The sequence below is a fragment of the Saccopteryx leptura genome, chromosome 2, assembly GCF_036850995.1.
Source record: "Saccopteryx leptura isolate mSacLep1 chromosome 2, mSacLep1_pri_phased_curated, whole genome shotgun sequence".
Lineage (NCBI taxonomy): Eukaryota > Metazoa > Chordata > Mammalia > Chiroptera > Emballonuridae > Saccopteryx > Saccopteryx leptura.
Window position 1 is genome coordinate 346,627,195 of NC_089504.1, and position 21,948 is coordinate 346,649,142.

General features: G+C 56.0%; 2 protein-coding genes across 9 annotated transcripts in view; one reads left to right on the forward strand and one right to left on the reverse strand.

The window, feature by feature from the left end:
- Positions 1-598: 598 nt before the first annotated feature.
- On the reverse strand, positions 599-21,214 carry THRA (thyroid hormone receptor alpha). Its single transcript, XM_066364271.1, has 9 exons — positions 21,027-21,214; positions 10,106-10,440; positions 7,613-7,680; positions 6,927-7,027; positions 4,910-5,057; positions 4,099-4,304; positions 2,976-3,122; positions 2,127-2,385; positions 599-1,573 (listed from the first exon to the last, which is right to left on the reverse strand). The coding sequence occupies exons 2-9, from the start codon at positions 10,156-10,158 to the stop codon at positions 1,323-1,325; spliced, it is 1,233 nt and encodes a 410-aa protein (XP_066220368.1). The 5' UTR covers positions 10,159-10,440; positions 21,027-21,214; the 3' UTR covers positions 599-1,322.
- MED24 (mediator complex subunit 24) overlaps positions 20,661-21,948 on the forward strand; it is a 40,342-nt gene continuing 39,054 nt past the window's right edge. For all 8 annotated transcript variants that reach the window (XM_066364258.1, XM_066364269.1, XM_066364261.1 and 5 more), the window contains exon 1: positions 20,661-20,844. The gene's annotated coding sequence lies outside the window, so the exon portion shown is untranslated. The remainder of the gene's footprint in view (positions 20,845-21,948) is intronic.

Consider the following 21,948-nt stretch of genomic DNA (forward strand, 5'->3'; position numbering starts at 1 on the left):
AACCACCCCTTTCCCCGAGGCCCCAACTAAGTGCTATTAATCTAAGCACCCCATTTCTTGATGCCTGCCCGCCCAGAATCTGGGTTAGTGTGTTGAAGTGGGAGTAGGGAAGGAGGACAGAGACTAGAGAGAACCCAGAAGACATATGGGAAACAGAGTCCTAAGGGGCGGAGGCTCTGGGAGAAGCTTGGCACACCCCCTCCTCGCCCCTAGTGCGCAGCATCTGGATTGTAGCTAATACTGCAGGATGTGAGGAGGGCGGGAGCCTGAGCCACAGTTTTTCCTGTGTGGGTGCCAAGGTGCGGAAGGAGTGGGGGGGGCAGACAGGGAGAGGCCCCTGGGGCTGGGCACTTGAAGGGGGAGCTGTGCGGGCAGCAGGGCAGGCTGGTGAGGGGCCAGCTGGCATCCAGCGTGAGAGGTAGATGGAACTCAGCGGGCACGAGTGGCAGAGAGCAGAGGGGATACTGGGTGGGGGTGCCAGAGGGGCACAGAGGGAGGGGCAAGGCAAGGGACGGGTGGCCAGGACCCTGTTGTGTTAACTCACAGCTCTGATCGGCAGCCCTACCCTTAGGGACCTTGTGGGGGGGGCAGTTCTCTCTGATTTGGGGGGAGGTGGGACAGCTCTCAAAGTGCATGGGGGTTGTAGGGGGGTCCTCCCCTCTGGCCAGCCTCAGTTAATAACTTAATATTATCTCTCTCTCTCTCTCTCTCTCTCTCTCTCTCTCAATCGGTTGCTCTCTTTTTTTTCTCTCTGTCTAGTTTTTCTTCATTTATCTTCTCCCTTTGCCTGGTTTCCAAAGTGCAGTTAGAATGACTATAATTTTTAACCTCCGGGGAGGAGCTAAGCCAAGCCCTTCTTTGCACCCAGGCATCTGGGAAAGTAGAGAGGCCCTCAGCCTGGAGGGGGAATCTAGGCCAAGGAGCTGGACCGGGACTCTCTCATGTGTGTGTGTGTGTGTGTGTGTGTGTGTGTAGGGGGTGAGTGGGGGGCATCTTCCCCCACTCCACGTTCCTGTCCCCTACAGTCAAGATGGCTTATCCCCTCTTAGTTCTTCCTTCCTTCCCCTACCTTCTTAGAGGACGGGGGTCCCTCCCAGCCTCCCACACTGTCCTTTTCATAGCAAGTTCATCTGTTTGCCCTGTCCCAGGGCTGGAGGTTCTGAGGAGGGACGGGGTAGTGCGGGTGTGTGTGGGAGCTGCATCTATCCAAGAATGAGAGGAAGGAGAGAAGAGGTGTGGGGGTCTCCCTCAGCCCCCAGCTCTGCCCCTTCTCTCCAGGCTCCTCCCCACCAGCTCCGCACACCCTCTGGCCGCCTGAGGCTTTAGACTTCCTGATCCTCAAAGACCTCGAGGAAGAGTGGGGGGAAAAGTTCGGTGGGGCACTCGACTTTCATGTGGAGGAAGCGGCTGGCGTGGCAGGCCCCGATCATGCGGAGGTCAGTCACCTTCATCAGCAGCTTGGGCCAGAAGTGCGGAATGTTGTGTTTGCGGTGGTTGACGTAGTGCTCGAACGCCAGCAGGTACGCCTCCTGACTCTTCTCGATCTTGTCCACACACAGCAGGCCCGAGCGGTCTGCAGAAGAGGAGAGGCGTGCAGGTGAGCGGGTGAAGGGAGGCGGAGGGGAGAGGGGAGAAAAACACACCGTGGGGGGGGCATGTGTTGGAGGAACAACTCCACGGCAGAGGGACGACAGGCAGCGAAGGGATGGGCCGTGGAGGAATAAGCAGAGAACAGAGGAACAGAGAGGTGGGAAAAAAGGAATCTTGGAGGTAGGCTAGGACTGGGGCAGAGAAGGGCTGGTGGTCAGAGGGGTGGGGTAGAAATAAGGGTAGCGGGGGGGGGGCTGAAGGGACAAAGGGAAGGGTGGGGGCAAAGATGGGAAAGGAACAAAAAAGGGATCCAGAGGCAAGAGACGGGCCTGGAGAACCCAACAGAGGGGGATGGGTAACAGAGCAGGGGACAGGGGACGGAGGCTGGGCCCAGGAGATAGACATGGCCTGGGTGACAGAGGTAAGCCTGTGGGACACAGAGTGGGTTTTGGGGGGGGGGCAGAGAAGCTGGCGAGCAGAGAGAGACTAGGGTTAAGTAAGGAGAAGAATAACCCTCCCAGCCAACCAGCAGGTACCTGTTGACATTAGCAGCACGGCCTGCAGTAGAGCCACTTCCGTGTCATCCAGATTAAAGGCAGAGAGCGACTTGCCCAATTCAAAGATGGCGTCGGAGACTACTCCCAAGCCACCGTTCTTGAGCTGCTCCCGCTTGACGGCCATCTCCCCACTCAGCGTCAGGGTGTCGCTCTCGGGGTCATAGCGGACAGCAGCCCGCAGAGACATGATTTCCATGCAGCACCCCTTCAGGAGGATGATCTGGTCTTCGCAAGGCAGCTGCGAAACAGCAGGGCCACAGAAACACTCAGCATGCCCTACCCCCTGTGGGTGCCCCCCGGGAACTGCAAGGCCACCACGGGCCTCGGTCAGTAACAGTACTCTGAACAACTAACCTTGTGTTTGGGCCACAGACATGCCCTATTTCATTAAACCTCACAATTATCCTACTATTACCTTCATCCCCACTGCAGATGAGAACACGGAGATACAAGGGAGTTAGGTAACCCGGCCAAGGTCTCACCACTGGTCTGGCAGCCTGTCCCCAGTTAGTGCTCTAATTCAAGATGAGAACTTCCAGGCTGCCCAGAGGTGGAACGGCCGTGTAGACTTGTGGAGGAGAGGGGTTGGGAGCGTCTGGGAGGCGCTGTGGAGAGTCTGCCGGTTCCTTACGGATCAGGTAGCCCAGGACAAGTGTGTGAGCGTGTGTGAGGGTGTGTGCACGCACTGGGTGTGTGTGTTGACCTAAAGGAATTGCTCCCAGCCCAGAGAAACTCACATGAGCACATGCTGGGACTGAGTGGCCTGGGGAGCAGCCACAGGTTTCCTTCCAGTGTGTCACCATGTCGCCCGTCCCGTCTGCCACTCACCTCGGAGAACATGGGCAGTTTTTTGGCAAAGTCCACCACACGGGTGATGGCCGGGGTGATGATCTTGGTAAACTCGCTGAAGGCCTCTAGGTCCACCTTGTCTCCGTCCGGCATGGAGACAATGGGTGACTGGCCAATGTCATCCGGCTAGAGGGAGAGATGGGGGTCAGCCAAGGTGACAGACCCCTTTCAACCTCTGAGGCTCCCTGCCCACCAGGGGGAGCTCCAGGGCAGCTCCAGCGAGAGGGGCCACCAGTACCTGGGACTGTTCTGTCCCAGGCCTAAGGCTCCTCCCTCACCTTGGGGCAGAGAATAGACCCGAGCCAGAGGTCCAAGACTGCTAATAATAACAATGATCATAACAGTAGTAGAAGTAATGTCATAATAATAGAAGTTATATTTATTGAGTATGTAATAATGTGGCCAGGCATCTGGCTACGTGTTTTACATATATTATCTCACTTAAATCACACCACAACCTTATAGGAAGGTATTATAATTATCTCCATTTCACAGATGAGGAAACTGAGGCATAAGGAGTTAACTAATAAGTCCAAGGTCACGTGACTAGTAAGTCGAACCAGGCGGTCTAATTCTTGATCATTGCAAACACAACTACTTGGTATCGGAATCCATGTGCTTAACAGCACACTACTCCACCCACTGGCATACTCCACAGGAACCAGGCGCCCGTTTCCTGCCTCTCCACCATATAAAACCAACTGTCCATCTCCTTTCAAGCTGACCATTCACTTGGCACTCAGTTTTGCCAGGGCTGAACACAATACTTGGCATCCAGCAGGTGCCCCAAAATACTGTTACATGACTGTGTCCCCACCCTCTCCTCCCAGTCACTGTGGGCAGGAAAAAGAGGAAAGGTCACCTCTGGTGAAAATTCGATGAGGAAGGCAAGGCCTTGTCCTCACGTAGCTCCTAATCGGATGAAACAGGCAGGACCCAGACAGCAGTGACACATATACAGGTGTACGAATCAAAACCACCAAGGCGTGGGGAGTATCAGCTTTTAAACTAAGAGGGCTTCCTGGAGGAGGCAAGACTCTGCGCTCACTCTCCTCTCCCTGGCACCTTGCTGCTGCTCACCCCCACCCCCCTGTCGCCTTACCAGGAATTTCCGCCTCTGCTTCCAGTGGCTGCCCTGGGCATTTGTGCTGCGATGGGCCTCCGTGGCAACATGGATCAGATCCCACTCTTCGGGAGTGGGCTCTGGTCGCTGCTGCAGGGATCGGATCATCTCCTCCTTCCGCCGCCGCTCCCGGTTCTGCTCAATCAGCTTGCGCTTGGCCACCCGCTTTGAGTCGTCTAGAACCACTGTCAGCAGCAAGAAGACCCAGGCCCTTAGCACGGCACTCTCCACTACCCTCTCAGAAGCTGCTACCCTTCTCAGGTTGGAGAAACTGAGGGCCAGAGAAGTTGAGCGACTTTCCAACAACCTAGCAGTTGGGTAGCACAACCTGGATCGTGATAATCACTGTGACATCCACTCTGCTTTGGGCTGATCCAGGGGCAAAGCAGGTTCTGGTCAAGAGGGTCATGGTGAGAAGTTACCAGAGGCTCCTGCCACCCAGTTCCTAGGGAATGAAAGCTGTCGCCACCCACCCCAGAAGTGGGGTGTCTTCTCTGGTAGTCAGGAATACTGTGCTAGGGTGGGGTGTTCAGGACTTCTCTCTACCCAGGAACTCCCTCTAAGGCCTGAATTGGTGAAAGGCAGGTAAGCACTGGGGCTAACAGCACAGGACCTAGAGAGGAATGCTGTGTCCTTTTCCCCAGGGACAAGGACAGCAGGGACCAAGATTCTGAACATTCATTCCGCCATCAGCCTGACCTACACTGCAGCTCTGCCCTGTGGGCCCTGAGGGTACCCCGAACTCCCCCGCCCCAGCCACCTGGCCTGCCGCCCCCACTCATCCCCTTACAGTCCATGGCCATGCCCACAGCGATGCACTTCTTAAAGCGGCACAGCTGGCACTGGTTGCGGGTGATCTTATCGATGACGCAGCAGCTGTCATATTTGCAGGAGTAGGTGGGATGGAGGTTCTTCTGGATTGTGCGGCGAAAGAAGCCCTGGGGTGGGGGGAAGATGGAGCATGCTGTGATTACGACCTCCCCTTCCTGAACTGACCGCGCAGTTCCCCGGGTGATGGGGGGTTAGTGAGGGAACCTGGCGTACTCCTGACACAGCAGGCCCAGGATCACCGGGCTCTGTCAGGGCTTAGAAGGACCTTAGGAACACACGTCCTAGGCTCCCCCAGCTGCTGAGGGGTGGAGCGACATGGGCATGGGTGGTGGCGGAGGTGGGGATGATGACTGAAGTATGGAGATCTGAGCCTGGGATGGTGTGAGCTCCTGCGAAGCCTGAGGAATAGCAGCATTGGTAGTCCGGTTAATACCTGGCTTCCATCTTGCTAAAGGATTCTGAAGCAGCACTGACCCCAAAACCATTCTCATACACGCTGCTGCTGCTGCCCCTGCAGGTGCAGTTCATGAAGTGGGTGGGGCGGGGTGCAGGTGCCAAAGAGTCAAAGTAAGGCACTGTATGAATTCTAGTGGCTTTAAAACCAAATGTCCAGTTCTATCTACCACGTTGAATGCTCACTACATGCCAGACACTTACAAGCATTTTCTTTGATGCCTCATCACATATGACACTCATGTCAACCCCCTGGTTCCTGGGGTAGGAACTGTTCCTATCTCCCTTCTGCCAACTAGAAGACTGAACCTTGGGGAGATTTAGCAATCTGTCCAATGTAGCTTAATTTGCTCAAACGGCCCAAATGGCTAAATGGGCATCAGACCCAGAACTGGTCCTGAGGTACAGGGCACCAAGGTCGGAACTCTCAGATTCTGGGGTGCATTAAAATCACCTAGGGTGCTTACCAAAAACACAGGTTCCTGGGCCCCACTCTAGACCACATTGGACTCTCTAGGGTGGGGTCAGGCATTTCTGTCCTTTGGAGATGCTCCTCAGAAACTCAAATGTCCTTGGGTCTGTGCCCCACTGCTTATATTGCTTCCAGGGACACTGCTGTGGGACCCTGAGTCCCTGGTGGTCTTGGTTTGGTTGACACCAAGAAAGAAAGGAACTTGAAACCCTTAGCACATTTTTAAGTATTTCTGTTTCTTGTAAGGTTTTACCTTTTCAGGAGGTAATGATCCCAGAATAACCATGCAGGATGAACTATCCGATGTGAAATCTAATTAAGCTTCCCCAAGTGTGTGACCTGGTCCCCTCTGCCCAGGGAGACACTGCCATCCTCGTTCCCTCTGGGCCCCACCAAGCCCTGCCCCCAGCACTGGTTCTCGCCCTTTCAGGAGCAGTGGAAGCAATGGGGAAATTTATTCTAAGGCAGGTTCCTGGGCTCTACCACAAATGGTTCTGCTTGGGTAGGCTTGGGATGAGGCTTGGGGATCTGCATTTAACTAGCACTGCAGGTGGGCCACGAACCACATTTTGAAAAACATTGATGTTGGTTTTAACTGATGTCTGTCTCTCTCTGGTAGCTTGTGAGCCGCCTGAGGACAGGGCATATACTGTACTGCTCACAACTAATATGCTGAATGGGTGAAATGATGGTTGGACATTTATCGAGTGCTTCTTTTGTGTTTGTCACTGTTTTAAATACTCTATGTGAATGATCTCATTTAATTCTCCCAACAGCTCTATGAGGTAGGTAGCATGATTATCCCCATTTTATAGATGAAGAAACCAAGGCTCAGAGAGATTAGGCATCTTACCTACGAGGGGCAGAGCAGGGATTATGAATGAACAAATGAATGAACGAATGAATAAGAGAAGAGAAATGATGATGTAACAGATGGGCTCTAGGTTACATATTTATAGAGCCATCCGTTATGCTGGGTGCTGAGGGCCTTAAAAGGAGTGAGATGGGGACTCAGGCAGTGGGGGAGGGGCAGGAGCTGGCTGGTCCATACCTTGCAGCCCTCACAAGTGATGCAGCGGTAGTGATAACCGGTTGCCTTGTCCCCACACACGACACACTGCTCGTCTTTGTCCAGGTAACTAGGGATATACCCTGGGAGGGAGGAAGGGAGGCAGGCAGGCAGGCATGGCTTGGGCCCACAGCAGAGAGGCTCCTACGCTGTCTGCATCCCCCAGCTTTTCCTTCCTGGCCCATCCCCTAGCCCGGCCTCTCTGAAGGATACAATCCTAGAGACACATCAGAGGTTATCTCGTCCATCCCCTTCCCTAAGAAGATGGAGAATCCCAGAATTCTTCTGCCTGCCCACGGAGGGCTTTTCTCTTGCTGCACACAAGGGGCAGGGGATGCAGGAGGAGAAGCAAACGTCAGCAGCTCATTTCAGGGGAATGCAGCCCCTCGGCACTTTAGTCCAGGCCCTGATGCTGGGGTGGGGGTGGGGGTCTCAGGCAAGGGGGTTCTGGGAGAAGGGAAGAGGCGCTTTCTGACCTAACCCATCTTCAAGGCTGGGGCACGCCCACATCACCCGTCTCACCTCCAGACAAGTCCATCCCAAGCCCTCTAGGGGGCTCTCCCCAAGGGACACAGGAGCTGCTGGTACATGCCCAGGCTCCAGAAGAGCCGTGGTCTGATTTGGTGGGGTCCAGGGTAGGGAGGAAGGGCCCATGCAGCCAGGCTCACCTGACATGCTGGTTTTCAGGGAACATTGGCCGTTCTTTCTTTTTCGCTTTCCATCTGGTGACCTGGCACTATATGAGGGCAAAGTGGGCAAAATCACAGAACAGTCTTTGGGCAGCCCCCTTCTCATCCAATAGGCGTATACAAGCCCCCAGGCTCAACTCCCTGCTCGCATGTCCTCATTCTACCTCCCACCCCCAGGTCAGCTGACAAAACTGAGAAGGGTCCAGCTATCTAGAAGCTTCAGGGAGAGAGATAAGGGGCTTGGCCGTGGCACAAGCATGTTCTATGGCTCCAACACACACGCATGTGTGCGTGCACACACACGCATTACAGAACCTTAAACACCCATAATCTACAAGAGATATACAAGATATTTAACCCTTTAGTACAGGACACATGCAGAAATAATCTTCAGGACATGCTTAAAGCTATATAACCTTTAGCACACACACACATACATATGCAATATGCAACACGAGACCACTGCATGTGAATACCTATGCAGCCTTCAGTATAAACCCAAGCATGGTAAAAAAAAAAGAAAAAAGCACCAGGATTGATATATTTATGCAACTTTCAGGGCTCTCTCAAATGTGTTATATGACCTCTAGGATATGCCCATGTGTTACACAATCCTCTGGAAAGACACCTAATAATACTACCCCCTCCCCCCAGTAAACATGGTACTTGATTTCCAGCTCATACACACATTCTAAATAATCACAGTGACTGAAAACATATAGTGCCTAGCAACTAGAACCCAGAACCAAGAATATGAGAATAGGAAGGGACTTTCCGAGTCACCCTGCCCTCAGTATCCATTTAACAGAACAGCAAGCAGAGGCCCCACTTGTGCCTGACGACACTGCACACTGAAATCAGAGCAGGACAAGGATCCTGGGCCCCTCCATGCAAGGTATTAGCAACCCACAGCCACGGCACATACATGTCGCCAGCCTGTCCACATACATGTTACATAACCCCAGCACACACAGGTTACATAAGCCCTCCACACGTATGCACAGATTGTATAACCTCCCTCACCCACCCTGCGTGTGGCATGTTGCAGGGCCCCTCCCTGGATGCAGCTCCCAACATACTGACATAGTGACCTTGGCCAGGGTCACAGTCAAAGACAGCTCTGTGTTCCACGCTCCCTGGGGACTACCCCTGTCTGATTTCTACCACGTTTGCAAGGTCAGATCTCCCTCCCGCTTCCAGGAGGGGAGGGTGTGGGGAAACTCTGAGCCACCTAAGCCCCAGTAGAGCTGCCGATCTTCAGCAATTATTAGATTTACAGCCTCTGGGTGCAGTTCCAGGTACAGCCACAAGGTGGCGCAGGGACTTGGGGGAGGGGAGGATGTTGGGGAGGAGCTGCAGCTCTGGGGGACCAGGAACCGGGATTCCAGCCTTTCTCCGGTTAGGAACAGACTCTTCCAGATTCACAGACGTCTGGGCAAGGAGCTACAGAGGTTGCCAGTGAAAGCTACGCAGTGTCACGGCCAGATCTTCTTTTTCAGAGCCCCCCCTGGAATAAGGCTTTGGGGAGGGGAAACTCCAGGTGCCCTACTCAACTGCCAGCCCCATCCACTTCTTCCACCCCTCCAGAGACCCAATCTTGGGCCCCAGGGCTTTGCCTGGCCAGGCCTCCGGCCTCCTGGCTCAGGATCTGGTCTCCTAGGCAACGGCCACTCTGCTCCTCAGAGCACCCCATCCCCCACCCTCTCCCTGGCCATAGGCACAGGCTGTACCCAGCTCCAGGGGCACCACGCCAACTGGCACAAAGTCCTGTGCCACTTGGAGTTAATGGGAGAGGTAGAGACCCTCTGGGCTCCTCAAGGGTAATACAGATCACAGGCAGCCCATTCCTAGCGGTGTGTGTAGGGCTGATGCCTCCTCCACGTGTGAGCAAAACCTTCATAGTTGGCATTCACTTGCACTTCCTGGGAGGAGCCCCATGGCAATGCCCGCCCTTACCCCTGAACAAGGAAGAGCTTGTGGGGCTCCCGAAAGGTTCCAAATATAAGTGTGGGCTGTGACCAACAGTTACTGGTGCATGTGCCCTGAACTGTCACGTCACTTGCACCATGGCTTGTGGATTACACACTCGAGGTCAGATGTGAGCAGGCTGGCAGGGAAAGGAGGCAAATGGCAAGACTGTTTGGATTCCACATGCTCGGCTGAGGGCGGCGGAGGGCACACTGGGGGCATCTGAGACTGCCGAGTACTGTCAAGGGAGGGGCCACGTGCCTGCGTCATGTAACTTCTCAGCTTTGTATCACTTCCTCACTCCGACACGGGCATCTGTCCGTCCAGGTGCCTAATTCCCTGTCACATGCGAACATGACCTCATCTCCTGGGCAAAGGTAGGCCGCAGGCTTGCTGGCCTTGTGCCCATTCCCCCGAAGGCTGAAGCTCAGCTCTCTTTTGCCCAGCCAGGTGACCGTGTCTGCTGCCTAGGAGTTGGCACAACCTAGCTGCCGGGCCCATTACCTGTTCTCCTCTGGGTCTGACCCACACTCCACCTTGCTTGGCTTCTGTTCCATTCACTTCAATTCCATCCACGATGCCCTCCAGCACGCCAAGAGACTGGGGTGGGCACACCGGCCCCCCCGACACGCCCACAGGCCACCCACCCCCCGCCACCCAGGCCTAGGGCACAGCACCCATGGTGCCCGCCTCACACTTGGCCTTTCACACCATGCCCTGTGCCCCAAAGGGGGTGGGCAGTGAGATGGGCCAGGAAGTGGCAGGTGGTAGTGTTGGGTCCGTGGGGGGAGTCCTGGGCTGGGGGAGTAGCTTCAGAGTCTTGTCCTGTCCAGATGTCCCTGCAGAGAGAGGGGAGAGGCAGGGATAAGGTGGCACTATGGTGGGGTGACTGAGTAGGAGTCCTTTGATGTCAACATTTTGGGCTCTTGGGTCTCATGATAAGATGGTGGTGGGCATGGCCGGCAGGCACGGGGAGAGAACCAGAAATAACCCCTCAGATCAACAGGTTTTAGCAGGCAAAGCTGGAGCTGCACGTCCTAAGCCCCAGACACAGAAAGGGATGGAGTGAAAGAATGAGATCATCCATGTGCCATGTCTCAATCCTCACATTCAATCAAGTGCCCAAGCCCTTTAACAAGTGTCTGTTAAACACTAGCTATTGTTACCATCCATCTAGCCACGTTTTCATAAAACTCGCCATCTATAGGGAAAGAGGGGGACCAGAGATGAGCAGCTTTCAGCCCAGGCATGGGGGGTACTTGTGAAGGAAGGCTGGGGTGTGGGCATGGAGGCAGGGGCCATGAGGCCCACTTGAGTACTTTAATGGAGAGAGCTACTGCAAGCCATGGGGAGCCGGCCTCCCCTGCTGCTGCCGAGTTCTGACTCTCCCACCCCGGCTCCCGAGGCTGCCAGCGCTGTCCACACAAGGTCCCAAATCACACTTCCCAGTCTGAGATCCAGACATCCCAGTTGCTCTAGCTGAGCTGCCACCCACCAGGATGGCAAGGGGCATGGGAAAGAAACTGACACGTACTAACTAAACAGATAACACGTGCTGTCTGAAGTGGGCAGCAGAACTTCCCTGGTGAGGAAACTGAGTGTCAGAAAGCTTGGTCATTCACTCAAGTTCACAGAGCCAGTGAGCAGGTGGCTCAGGGATTAAAACCTTGCAGCCTGGCTTGAATGCTAGCCTTGTTCCACTACCTAGGGTCCAGGGCAGTGCCCACCCGGGCCCACCATTCCCTGCACACTGCACCTCTGACCACAGGCTCCAGACCCGAGGCTTACTGTCTGCACACACAGGCAGGTGTGGGCATGCTCAAGGGGGACTAAGGGTGCAGCTCCCAACACACAACCTTCATCAGGTGGCTGTGGCACCAGAGACATGGCCCCTGGGCCCTCCGCCCCACCCCCAGGAACTGCTAAGGAGGTGGGGTAGGAGGGCAACTGTGAGATAAGTCAGGCCACTGCACAGGGCAGGGCAGTGGGACGGGGCCTCCACACTCAGGTGAGCCCCCAGTGTAGGGAGTGTGGCAGAGGACAGAAGAGTGGCCCATTCTGCTTCTGATACCCTCACAGAATAGGACTGGGCGCTGGGGGCTGGAGAGGAGACTGGGGGGGTGAGCAGGGAGCCTTAGCCCAGAGAGCCGTCAGGAAAGTAGGTCAAGTTTTTCTTGGCTTGTGGAGAAATTCCTGTTATAAATTTATAATGGCGTAGCCAGCCCTAAGGGGTGGAGGTGGGGGGAGAAGCAGGAGCGGGTGGGGATGCCCAGGGGCTGGGCACTGGGGCCTGCTGCTCTCAGCCAGAGCAGTGAGGGGTAGGGGCCACGGCAGTTGTGGGGTTGGGTTGGACAATAGAGAGCTCTTTTCTGTCACCGATTTCCACTTCTATCTGTGCCCAACAAGGCTTCCTTGGGTCTGTCTGTCTGCATCTGAATGTCTCCCTCTCTCTCTCTCTCTCTCTCTCTCTCTCTCTCTGGGTGTCTCCCCATCTCCCCCCAGGCTGTGCCTCAGTGCTTGGCACACCCTGGCTGTGGTGCTGCCCCCGCCTGTCTCCTGCCCACCTGGCATGCTGCCACCACTTGTTTACAGAGGCTGGAAAAATCCACTCGCCAGCAGGAGGCCCAAGTGCCCCTGGGGAGGGGAGGAGGCAGGCACAGGAGTGGGCATGCTGAGAGAGGGGCAGCCCTGGGGAGTGGGCCCTGGGGCAGATGAAGAGGGTGTGTGCGAATGGGTATTCGCAGCTGTGGGCCGGGCCCGGCCTGGGCAGGGAACACCAGCAGCAGCCACATGCCATGGGCAATTCCTGCCCCAGGCCATAGCTCTGGAGGACCCCCTCCTTCCTCACCCCTGCCACTGCCAGTTGCTACAGGGCACACCTGGGGCAGTGCCAACCTAAGCCACCATGTTTATTTTCCCTTCCTCCTTCCCAGCCCAGCCTTAACTCCAAATGTGTCTGGGCACTGCCAAGGGCTTGCACGTGCCCGCTGTGGGAGGGAAGGGCTCTCTCTGCCCCATCTCCCTGCTGAGCTGAATGATGTCCTGGTGCCTGTCGGTGCAACCCAGGCTACACTAAGCCCCTGGCAGTGGGTAGAGGAGAAAGGCACCGCTCTCACTGCCGAAGGCACCTTTGCCTGGCACCTAGCAAGAAGCTGGAACCCCTGGGGATTCCTTGCTATCTCTCTAGGGTCACACCTGAGTCTCTGAGGTGACACGGAGCAAGCAGAGGGCCCAGGATTCAGGGGGCCACATACCATGTAGGCCTGCGTTAGCTGTGGGCAGAGGAGGGTCAGCAGGGAAGGGGGATGGGGCGGGGATAAAGAACCACCCTGAGGGGCAGCCCCTCTGCCCTCCTCCTGGAGTCCTACTTAATCACCCGGGCTTCTTCCTTGCATGTCCCCTACAGAGACGCAGGGCTCAGCCCCCAGGAGCTGGAGGGGGCGGAGCTGTCGGGTTCTGAGACTAGGCTGGACAGTAGTAGGACAGCAAGACCCACCTGTCGGGTGGCCTGGCCGCCCACTCCCTCTGTCAGATAAGAGCTGCTGGGTGGCAGTGTGGGCAAAGTGCCCGTGGAGGGGGAAGCATTTCATTAAGCTTAAGTGCTTCTGCAATGGGGGGACAGAGACAAGCGCCCAATGCGGCATCCGCAGGCACCACGCCAGGTTCCCACTGCCAGACTGTTCCACCCTGCAGTCCTGCGGACCCGAGGGACTTTCGCAGAGGACTCTCTGCCCCCAGAATCTAGCCCCCAATTCTACACACACTGCTCTCTGGGTGTCTGCCCTTGGCTTTGGCCCCACCTGTCTGGGCCCCCTAAACTTTGTCCTTCATGTTCTAAAGGAAACCCAGCCCTCCTCCTTGTCAACCACAGAGGGAAAGACATGCTCATAGAGAGGGGGTCCAGAAAGGAGACAAAGAGGAGGAGGACAGAGGTAAAAGAGATGATGGGGGAAGAGGGGAAGAAAGATGAGCAGGGGTCAGAACAAAGAGCTGGGCAGGGATGGGGCAGAGCGTAAGATGCTCATGAAGGACAGGGGAAGGGAGCAAGGCAGCAATGAGCCGGTGGGGAACGGGGGAGAGGGGAGGGAGAGGGGGACAGAGAGGAGGGCAGATAAGGGGAGGAGAGACAAATGGAGGGGGAGACAAAGGAAGAAAGGTAACAAAGAAAGATGGGTGGGGGGGTTGCTTCATGCCTTGCCTAAGTCCCACCCCATGGAGGGTGGGGGAGGGGGAGTAGAAATGGTTTCCACGGTGACAGCTGGTTCTTGGTGGCCTAGCATGTGGGCTATTAATAGTGCTGTGGGTAGGTTCACACCTCCCTCTCCCCTTCCCTTTTGCCTGCTGCTAGGGTGGGGGGAGATACTACCCCCCCCCATTCCCAATGACCTGGCATTGATGATGCCCTGACCCCACACCATGGGAGCCAAGAAGGGTGATGCTAAGGGGCCCAGGTGGCTACTGTAGCCCGAGCATACACACAGGCATGCACAGGCAGACACAGGCATCTGTATGCAGACACTGCCGCCTGTGCCAGCGTGGGCTCCCACGGGCAGCCGCAAGCAGCAACAGCCCCCGGGAGTCTGGCGAAGGTGGAGGCTGCAGCAGCAACACACCCCCTCGCTGAGGGGTACATGCCTCTCAGAGCTGGGACCTTTTGGTCCTTTCCCAGATCCCCCCTGTTCTATTCTCAGGTACAGACTGAGCAGGCCTGCCCCACCCAACGCACTATTATCCTAGTGCCAGGAAAGAGAGGAGTGAAGGCGGGAAGGAAGGTACTATTTGGCAGGTGTGAGATGGCAGAGGAGTACACAGACACAGGCACCAGCTTGGCAAGTGGGAGGGAGGGAGAGAGGGAGGAAGGGAAGGCGGAGGCAGGCCAAGGAGGCAGCGCTCCTTGGTGGGCTCTCTCTGGGCGGGCGTCCGTGAGATGGGATTCTGGAGCTTAAGCACAGCGACCCTTAAGTCTGATCTCTTAGCCACTGTGGGACCCTGGAGGCTAGAGAATGGGAGTTGGGGGTAGGGGATATGACATAAGGGGGAGACTGGATCAACAAAGGATCCTCTCCCCCAAAAGAATAGAACAGGAAACTCCCCCCTGTAGGTCAGAGACAGAAGGACATAAACAGCAGCCTTGACTCGGGCCAGATGCCCAGTATTCAACATCAAAGACTGTGCTTCCCCCACCGTAACCTCACCCACCTGCTGCTCTCCTCTTCCTCCGACCCCAGGCCGGCTCCAGCCAGGCATCAGGGTGCTGCCCAGGTCTAGAGGTCATCCCCAGCCCCCCATGCCCAGCTCCTTCCCTGCCAGCCCACAGAACGTTGTGCCCCCTGACCTAATTCCCCTCAGGAATAGAGGTGGGAAATCCAAGTAGCCAAGAGAGCCGAGCTAGGAGCACCCCCAGCTGGGCATGGCACATTCTCCCCCCCTCCCCGCCCCCCGCAGCCAGGGGTAATTGGAGCTGGGCGCTGGGGCAGCTGAAGGCTGGAGGCATGAATGTCACGGGGCCAAGGCTCTCACTGCAGATGGTATCATGGGCACAGGGCTTGGGGTCCTCCCCTTTCCCATTCCCGTCTTCCAAGGAGAGAGGAAGAGGCCATAGAGAGGAATTGTCCCCAAGCCCTGGGAGCAACGCCCAGGAGGGAAGGAAATGGTGGAAGGGAAAGGCAGGGATGTTCTCCCAGGCACTCCAGGGAGGTGGAAGCTAGCCCCACCGAGGGAGGGAAGGAGGGAGGGTGGGAGAGAGAGAAAGAGAGGGGAAGAAAGAGAGACAGAGAGAGCGCTGCAGCGCTCACACTCGCTTGCAGGGAGAGAAAGAAGGGAGAGATGGGAAAGAGAAGGGAATAGAGGGAGGAGGAAAGAGAGGGAAGGAATGGGGAGAGCGAGATTAAATTGTGTGTGTGTGTGTGTGTGTGTGTGTGTCCCCGCGCGCGCACGCGCGCCTTGCAGTGGAGTCTCCGGCACACACACGGACACGTGCAGTTACACACACACACACACACACACACACACACCCGCATGCGCAGAGCGGCGGGCTCTGGGTACCATTCCACAGATATTCAGAGTCCTTCCCGGCCCACACATGCACAAAACACGCACACATGGGTGCGCACACAACACACCCACTCACTGATGTGTACAAAAAAAAGTCAATAGCCACCAAAGCCTCCTACCGGTCCCCTTTCCCCGCCCACGCGCCTGGGTAAAAGAGAAAATGAAACAGGCAGCTAAGGCTCCTGAGCCAAGCTCATCTCTTCCTTGCAAGAGGAAAATGGGAGGAGGAAAAGAGGTGGGCTGGGGGCTTGGTCCGGTTTGTGCTGCACTTTGCTACTTCTGGAGGGTGTGGCTGTGCCTTTGGGTCTAATCTCTAACTCCAGTTCCTGGTCAACCAGACTGAATGCTCACCCCCAAGGCCTGGGAGCAATGGTAGCATTTTCTAGGCACCAGTAAATTCCATCTTTCTCCCTTCATCTACCCAGGGAACGTCTAATCCCTCCCTCTGGACCATCTCACACAAAGGTATACAAAAGTGAGGCCCCCTCTGACAGCCCTGCTGCGGCCTGCCAGGGAGGAGGGGAGGGCAGCACGGACATGCCTGAAGGCCATGGGCCCTCCACCTCAAACAGCCCAGATGCCTCCTGAGACGGAGAACTGTCTCTGGTTCCAGGGGCATGTGTATCCCCACCCTGCAGCATGCCAGGCCCGGGAGAACAGGAGAATTCACAGGCGTTGCTTACCAAGCCAGGATGCAACCCAGACTGAACACAGATATCATCCCATCGTATATTATTTACCCTCACTCTGAGTGAGGTAGGCATCCCTGTCTCCAAATGATGAAAATCCAGGTCCAAAGTCAGCAACTGGTGGATGGCAAAACCCCAGCTGCCAACCCCCAGCCAGTTCTCTTTTTATTGTGGTCATGCTTGCCTCTCCTCCCCCCCCCCACCCCCAAGATCTACAAAAATTCCCCAAGCACCTTTGCAGCCATGAGAACTACAGTTGAGACTGCCTCCCCAGTGGCCCACCACAGGCGTCCCCCCACTGCCCCTGCTGCATCGTGAAGGGGAGGGGCTGAATGAAAGGGATTTGGAGGAGAAAGGAGTCTTATCACAGATTCACAGAGGGAGCAGATAACCCAGGACAGACCCCGGATCTCAAGCTGCCATGCCTACCATACTGATCCTTACTCAGTGCCACCATCTTTCACACTTGTGGCCCCTCGCTGCAGGGGTAGGGAACCTGGTCTCTGTTGGCCAGGGTTGGGTCCTGGTTGATTGGCTGATGGTAGGTAGCTGGGTTGCTGGGTTCCCAGGAGAGAGGAGGGGTGCTGTACACTACAAGTAAGAATGGTTAGGGGGGAGCTGGCTTTCCTATTCTTCTCCCCCCACAACACACAGTTCTCAGACTTGTCCCAACAGAGATGCTATGATGCCCATATATTCACGTATGTGCCCCTACTGGGGAAGTATGTCCCAGGCTGAGATGTCAACGGTTCCTTTATTATTATTATTATTATTATTATTATTATTATTATTATTAAGAGAGAGAGGATAGAGAGAAAGGGAGGAAGAAGCAGGAAGCATCAACTCGTAGTAATTACTTCTTGTATGTGCCTTGACTGGGCAAGCCCAGGGATTCGAACCGGTGACCTCAGCATTGCAGGTCAATGCTTTATTCACTGCACCAACACAGGTCAGGCAAGGGCTCCTTTCAAAAAGCAGCTAAAAGATGAGGTTTAGAGGAGCTCCAGGTTGCAAAAACTTGAGGAGAAAATGGTGACATAAAGGCTGAGGAGTCTAGAGATTAGGAACCCACTGTGCCCACCCTCCCCAACCCTATCTCATTCCTGTTCCTGTTATGTCTAGGAGACCCAGTTCTCCAGCAAGCTTCTCCAAGAAATCCAGGGGACCCCAGACCCACAGGTTTCCTCACTCTAACAGCTAACACATACAGTGCTTATTATGTTCCAGGCTAAATCCTCTGATCCTCAAAAAGCTGAATGAAGTGGGTATTACCATCCCTGATTTACAGATGCAAGGGAGAGGTTAAATTGCTGGCCCAAGGTTATACAACCAGCAAGCGGCCTAGCTGGGACTCAAACCCAGGCAATCCAGCTCCAAAAAGGCCCATGCTCTCAACCATTATAGGATATTACCTGCTAGAGGCATAATACTTTGGTCCTTCAGTCAGCTATAAGTTCCCTATGACTTAGCCTCAGTCTTCCCTTCTGTAGCAGCCCATGGATTCTCTGTGGTAGGATCACTACCAGTGCCTCCTCACCCAAACAGGCCACAGCCAGAGGGGAGCAAGGCAGAAATGCTCAGTGTCCCCTGTTCAGATTCACTCTCTGGAAGAGTTGCCCATTCTGCTGCCCTGGGCTGGAGCCTACTACACTCATGGGAGAGGGCCTCACTCAGTCTTGCACATGTCTGGGCAGCTGTACCCTCAGAAATAGGCTCTGAGGCTGGGCAAAGAGGACAAAGCTGTTGGGCATCTCTGAGGTGGGTGTCAGCTGCCAGGGGTGTGGAGAAAGGCCATTGCAGGTCCTGCCAACTCCTGCCATTGCCCATGGTGGGGAGTCTTCCAGTGGGTGAGTATGGAGGGGAACTCCTCACCGGCTTGGTTGGAACCGGCTTGTTAAGGCGTGCACACCCAGGGCTTCCACTGATCTGGTGTCTCCTGGCTGAGCCCGCCAGCCTGAGAGGTCAGCACAGGCAGTAGATGACCCCCTTCCTTACCCCCCATTCCCAGCCCCCAAAACTTGCTGGCCTGGAGCTGCAGCATTGAGGAAGTGCAGGATGTCCTGAGCAGCCAGCTGAGCCCCCCGCCCCCCACCCCAACCTTTCCATGACCCCAGAGGCAGGGCAGGCAGGGACTGAGGGGCGGGGTTTGAGTATTAACAACCGGAAAACTATGAAGAACATCACTTGCCAGTTCCCAGCTCTGAGAAAGGAGGTTGTGGCAGAAACAGACAAGAACAGGGGTAGACGGGGGTAGTGACAGGGTGAGAGTTACAGTCTGGCAGAGAAACAAGGAGAGGGAATCAGACACAGCAAGACAGAGCAACAGAGAGACAGTGTTAGAGAGAAATTCCAAGTCAAAAATACACATCATTAACTCAGACACTCACCAGCATCCAGCCCCCCCAAGGAAGGCTTCCAAGTTTAGACAGGAGGGCAGAGGTGGAAAAGGGGGCCAGACTCTGGGTGAGAGGCAGGAACTCAGCCGGGGTGAGTGAACTGCCCCAGGAAAGGCTCAAAGGATCCCAGCAGAGGCATCTAGATTCTGCCCCCATTTGCTTTTAGGGTGGGGATAGAGACCTAAGCACCCTCTTCTCGCAGCAGTCAGGATAATCCCAGCTTCTGGGAGTCGCTGGACACTGCTTCAGGCCCATGGCTCGGCCTTCTGGAACCCCCCTGCCCCTAATCACTTTGCTCTAGTTTCTCGGTCCCTCAAAGAAAAAAAAAAAGCAAAAAAAAAAAAAAAAAAAAAAAAAGCTGAGCCTTGAGGAAGAAGACAGAAGGAAGCTTAAGGGAAAAAGTCCATGACTCTGTGTGCATCCAGGGGTGTGCCTGACAGCACAGCTACGGTGTATGTGTACATCTGGGGTCGTCTAGACACAACTGTTGGTGTGAATGCCTTTTGCATCTGAGTGTCTGGGACTGTGTGCAAATGAGTGCACCTGTGTCTGGAGTTCCCACAGTCAATCAATTAACAAGTATTTGCAGAGCACTTCCTGTGCTAGGTTCTGGGTGGGATCCAGAGCTCTTGGAATGATTCTGCCAGGTCTCAAACTCACCATTTAGTAGGGTGGGATGACAAGTGATAGAGACCTAGAAAGTCATCACAAATGCATGCCTTGCACCATTATGCAGGAAAATCTTTTCACACAAATTTAATATTCTTGAGAGCAGAGGTTTTGTTGTTTACAGAACCACAGAGATCCACAGTAGGAGTCCCAGAAAATACTTGTTGCTAAGTTGTATATATGTGTGTTGATGTGTAACTGCATTGTTTGACTGAGTGACAGGGACTGTCACGGCCAGCGATGATGCCTGTGTGACTGGGCTCATGCGAGCACGTGTGTGCCTGTGAGTGACAGGGTCTTTTGTAATGTGTGGCTGTGTGCAATTGCCCTGTGTTCATGCATGCGTGCGAGAGTGACTTTTTCTGTGTGGGTGATGAGACTCCTCCTTGCCCCTGTGTGTGACAGCATCTCTGTGTGACCCTCTGCGTGGGTATGTGCATAGGTCGGTCTCCCGTGGGTGTGTCCCACCCCTCTGAGCTCCCCGGTGCAGCAGCAGCCTGCCTCTTCCCTTGTCCCCATGTGGGTGTGTCCAGCAACTCCTGTCCTTGAGTCTGCCTGGGTGTCCCCGGGTGTGCATGTGGCTCTCTATGTGAGCATATCTCGGTGTCTGCATGTCACATTTGCTTCCCCCCTCATCTTGGACAACAGCCCCGTTCATTCCTTCCCCCTCCCGGGGCCACAGCCACCACTGGGGGGTGGGTTCCCATGCTACTGGCTTTCCTTCTGGGACCTCCACCCTGGAAACCGTGGCTCTCTCCATTGTCCCTGTCGTCCCCCCACCCCCGCCCCTGGCCCCAGGCCTTTCTTTCACACCAGACATGGGAGGGTCCTAGGCAGAGAAGGGGCACCAGAGAAGACGCTGCAAGGGGAGGGGGGGTAAGGGGGGGTCACGCACAACACAGGTCAATTTCTCCCTCCCTTCCCCAACCACCCTGGCTTGCAACTCTCTAAATCATCTAGGGACCCTCAAATACACTCCCCTACCCCAGCGCGTTTTTGTGTGTGTGTGTGTGTGTGTGTTTTTTTTTTTTGCAATTAGGAGTGTTGCAACCAGAGAGCCATGCTCTATTGGGGAGGCGGGTGAAGTTGGGGGGGGACTTCCCTCTCCCGGGGCCCGTGCAAGCCCACCCCCCACCCCACTCAGACTGCCCTCCGCAGCTGCAGGCAGCTTTGCAAAGGCCACTCGACCTCGGCCTCGGCCTCGGAGGCTAGGGGTGGGGGCTGGGGGGGCAGGCCTCCGACTCACCGTAAACAAACCGCGGCGCGGCGGGCGGGGGCGCTCGGGCGGCGGGCAGCGGGGCCGGGCCCGGGAATGCGCAGCAGACTGGCCGGACAGAGGCCAGGCGGGCCCTCGAGGGGGAGGCCTGGACGCCATCTCCGCTGGCAAACCCGGGGGCCCACCGACCTTCTAGCAACACCTCCCCTTCCCAAGGGCGTAAGTTGCAAGCTCCCGGGTTGTGACAGGGTCACCCGGGCGTCGGGGCACGCCAAGGCTGGTGACGGGTACCCCCTGGGCGCCCCCAGCCCGCCGGGGAGCTGGCCCTAGAGCCCCGCGGCTTTGCATAATCAATCGTGAGGTATTTGCATATTAATGCCCCCTCGCTCCCTCCCCCTTACCTCGGCGTGGCGCACTGAACCGGGCTGGGCAGCGACGCGGGGTCTCAGCGCCCCGTGCGGGGGGCGTCCATGGGGGGCCGGTGGGGCCCGGGCCGCCCGCCTCCTGCGCCCGGGTGTGAGTGCGAGTGAGCGCGGGGGGGCGGGGGGCGAGTGTGGCGGCCCCGCGGCTCCTCCGGCAGAGGCGGTGGCCGCTCTTGGCTCCTCCCTTCCCCGCCCCGCTCCGGCTGGGGCTCTCGCTCGGCGCGCCCGGTCGGCTCGCGGCTGCTCCCTGCAGGCCGCTTCATCGCTGCCGGCCCGCGCCCCCCGCTCCCCGCCGCGCCCCGGGACTCTGGCCAGCCAGCCACCCGGACGCCCCTCGGCCGCCCCCGCCCCCGTCCCTCTCGGACTCGCCCTCCCCACTCTAGGCATCTCCAGCAGGAGTGGTACTTGGTGACATATTTTCAAAAAGATGTCATTTTAAAAATAGCCTTTGCTTGCTAGAAGAACGGGAGGTTTTAGGATTTGCATCGTGGGGATGGAGAAGGGTGTATGGACGAGCCGCCTGCACCCTATAAGTAGGGAGAAAGGTTAAATACCAAACCCTTGGAGATTTAGTTTGTTTCTGAGTTCGGGTCCTTCTCTGCCGGTAACTCACTGTGTGACCTTGAGAAAATCATCCCCGCTCTCAGGGACAGAGCTTCCTCAACCTTAAAATGCGAGGATTGGGCAGGTGACCCCTGTGTTCCTACTAACTTCAACTATCTTATGTTTTTAATTCTTTTGGAGGTATATTCGCCACTACCTCCCTTCCCCTCTAATTCCTAAGACCCACTACCTCCCCTTTGGAATGTTGCCCTCCTCCAATATGGGCTTTTTATTCACGATCACTAGCCATGTCCCCAACAATCTGGTCCCCTTCTGAGCTGTGGAGAGGGCAAGACTT

What these genes read in the sequence shown, in the direction of transcription:
- THRA (XM_066364271.1), bottom strand. Translation starts at nt 10,158, where the DNA reads ATGGAACAGAAGCCAAGCAAGGTGGAGTGTGGGTCAGACCCAGAGGAG. An exon ending in CCTGAAAACCAGCATGTCAG is followed by an intron (nt 7,028 to 7,612) that starts GTGAGCCTGGCT and finishes CCTCCCTCCCAG; the next exon opens with GGTATATCCCTAGTTACCTG. An exon ending in TCACTTGTGAGGGCTGCAAG is followed by an intron (nt 5,058 to 6,926) that starts GTATGGACCAGC and finishes CCCCCACCCCAG; the next exon opens with GGCTTCTTTCGCCGCACAAT.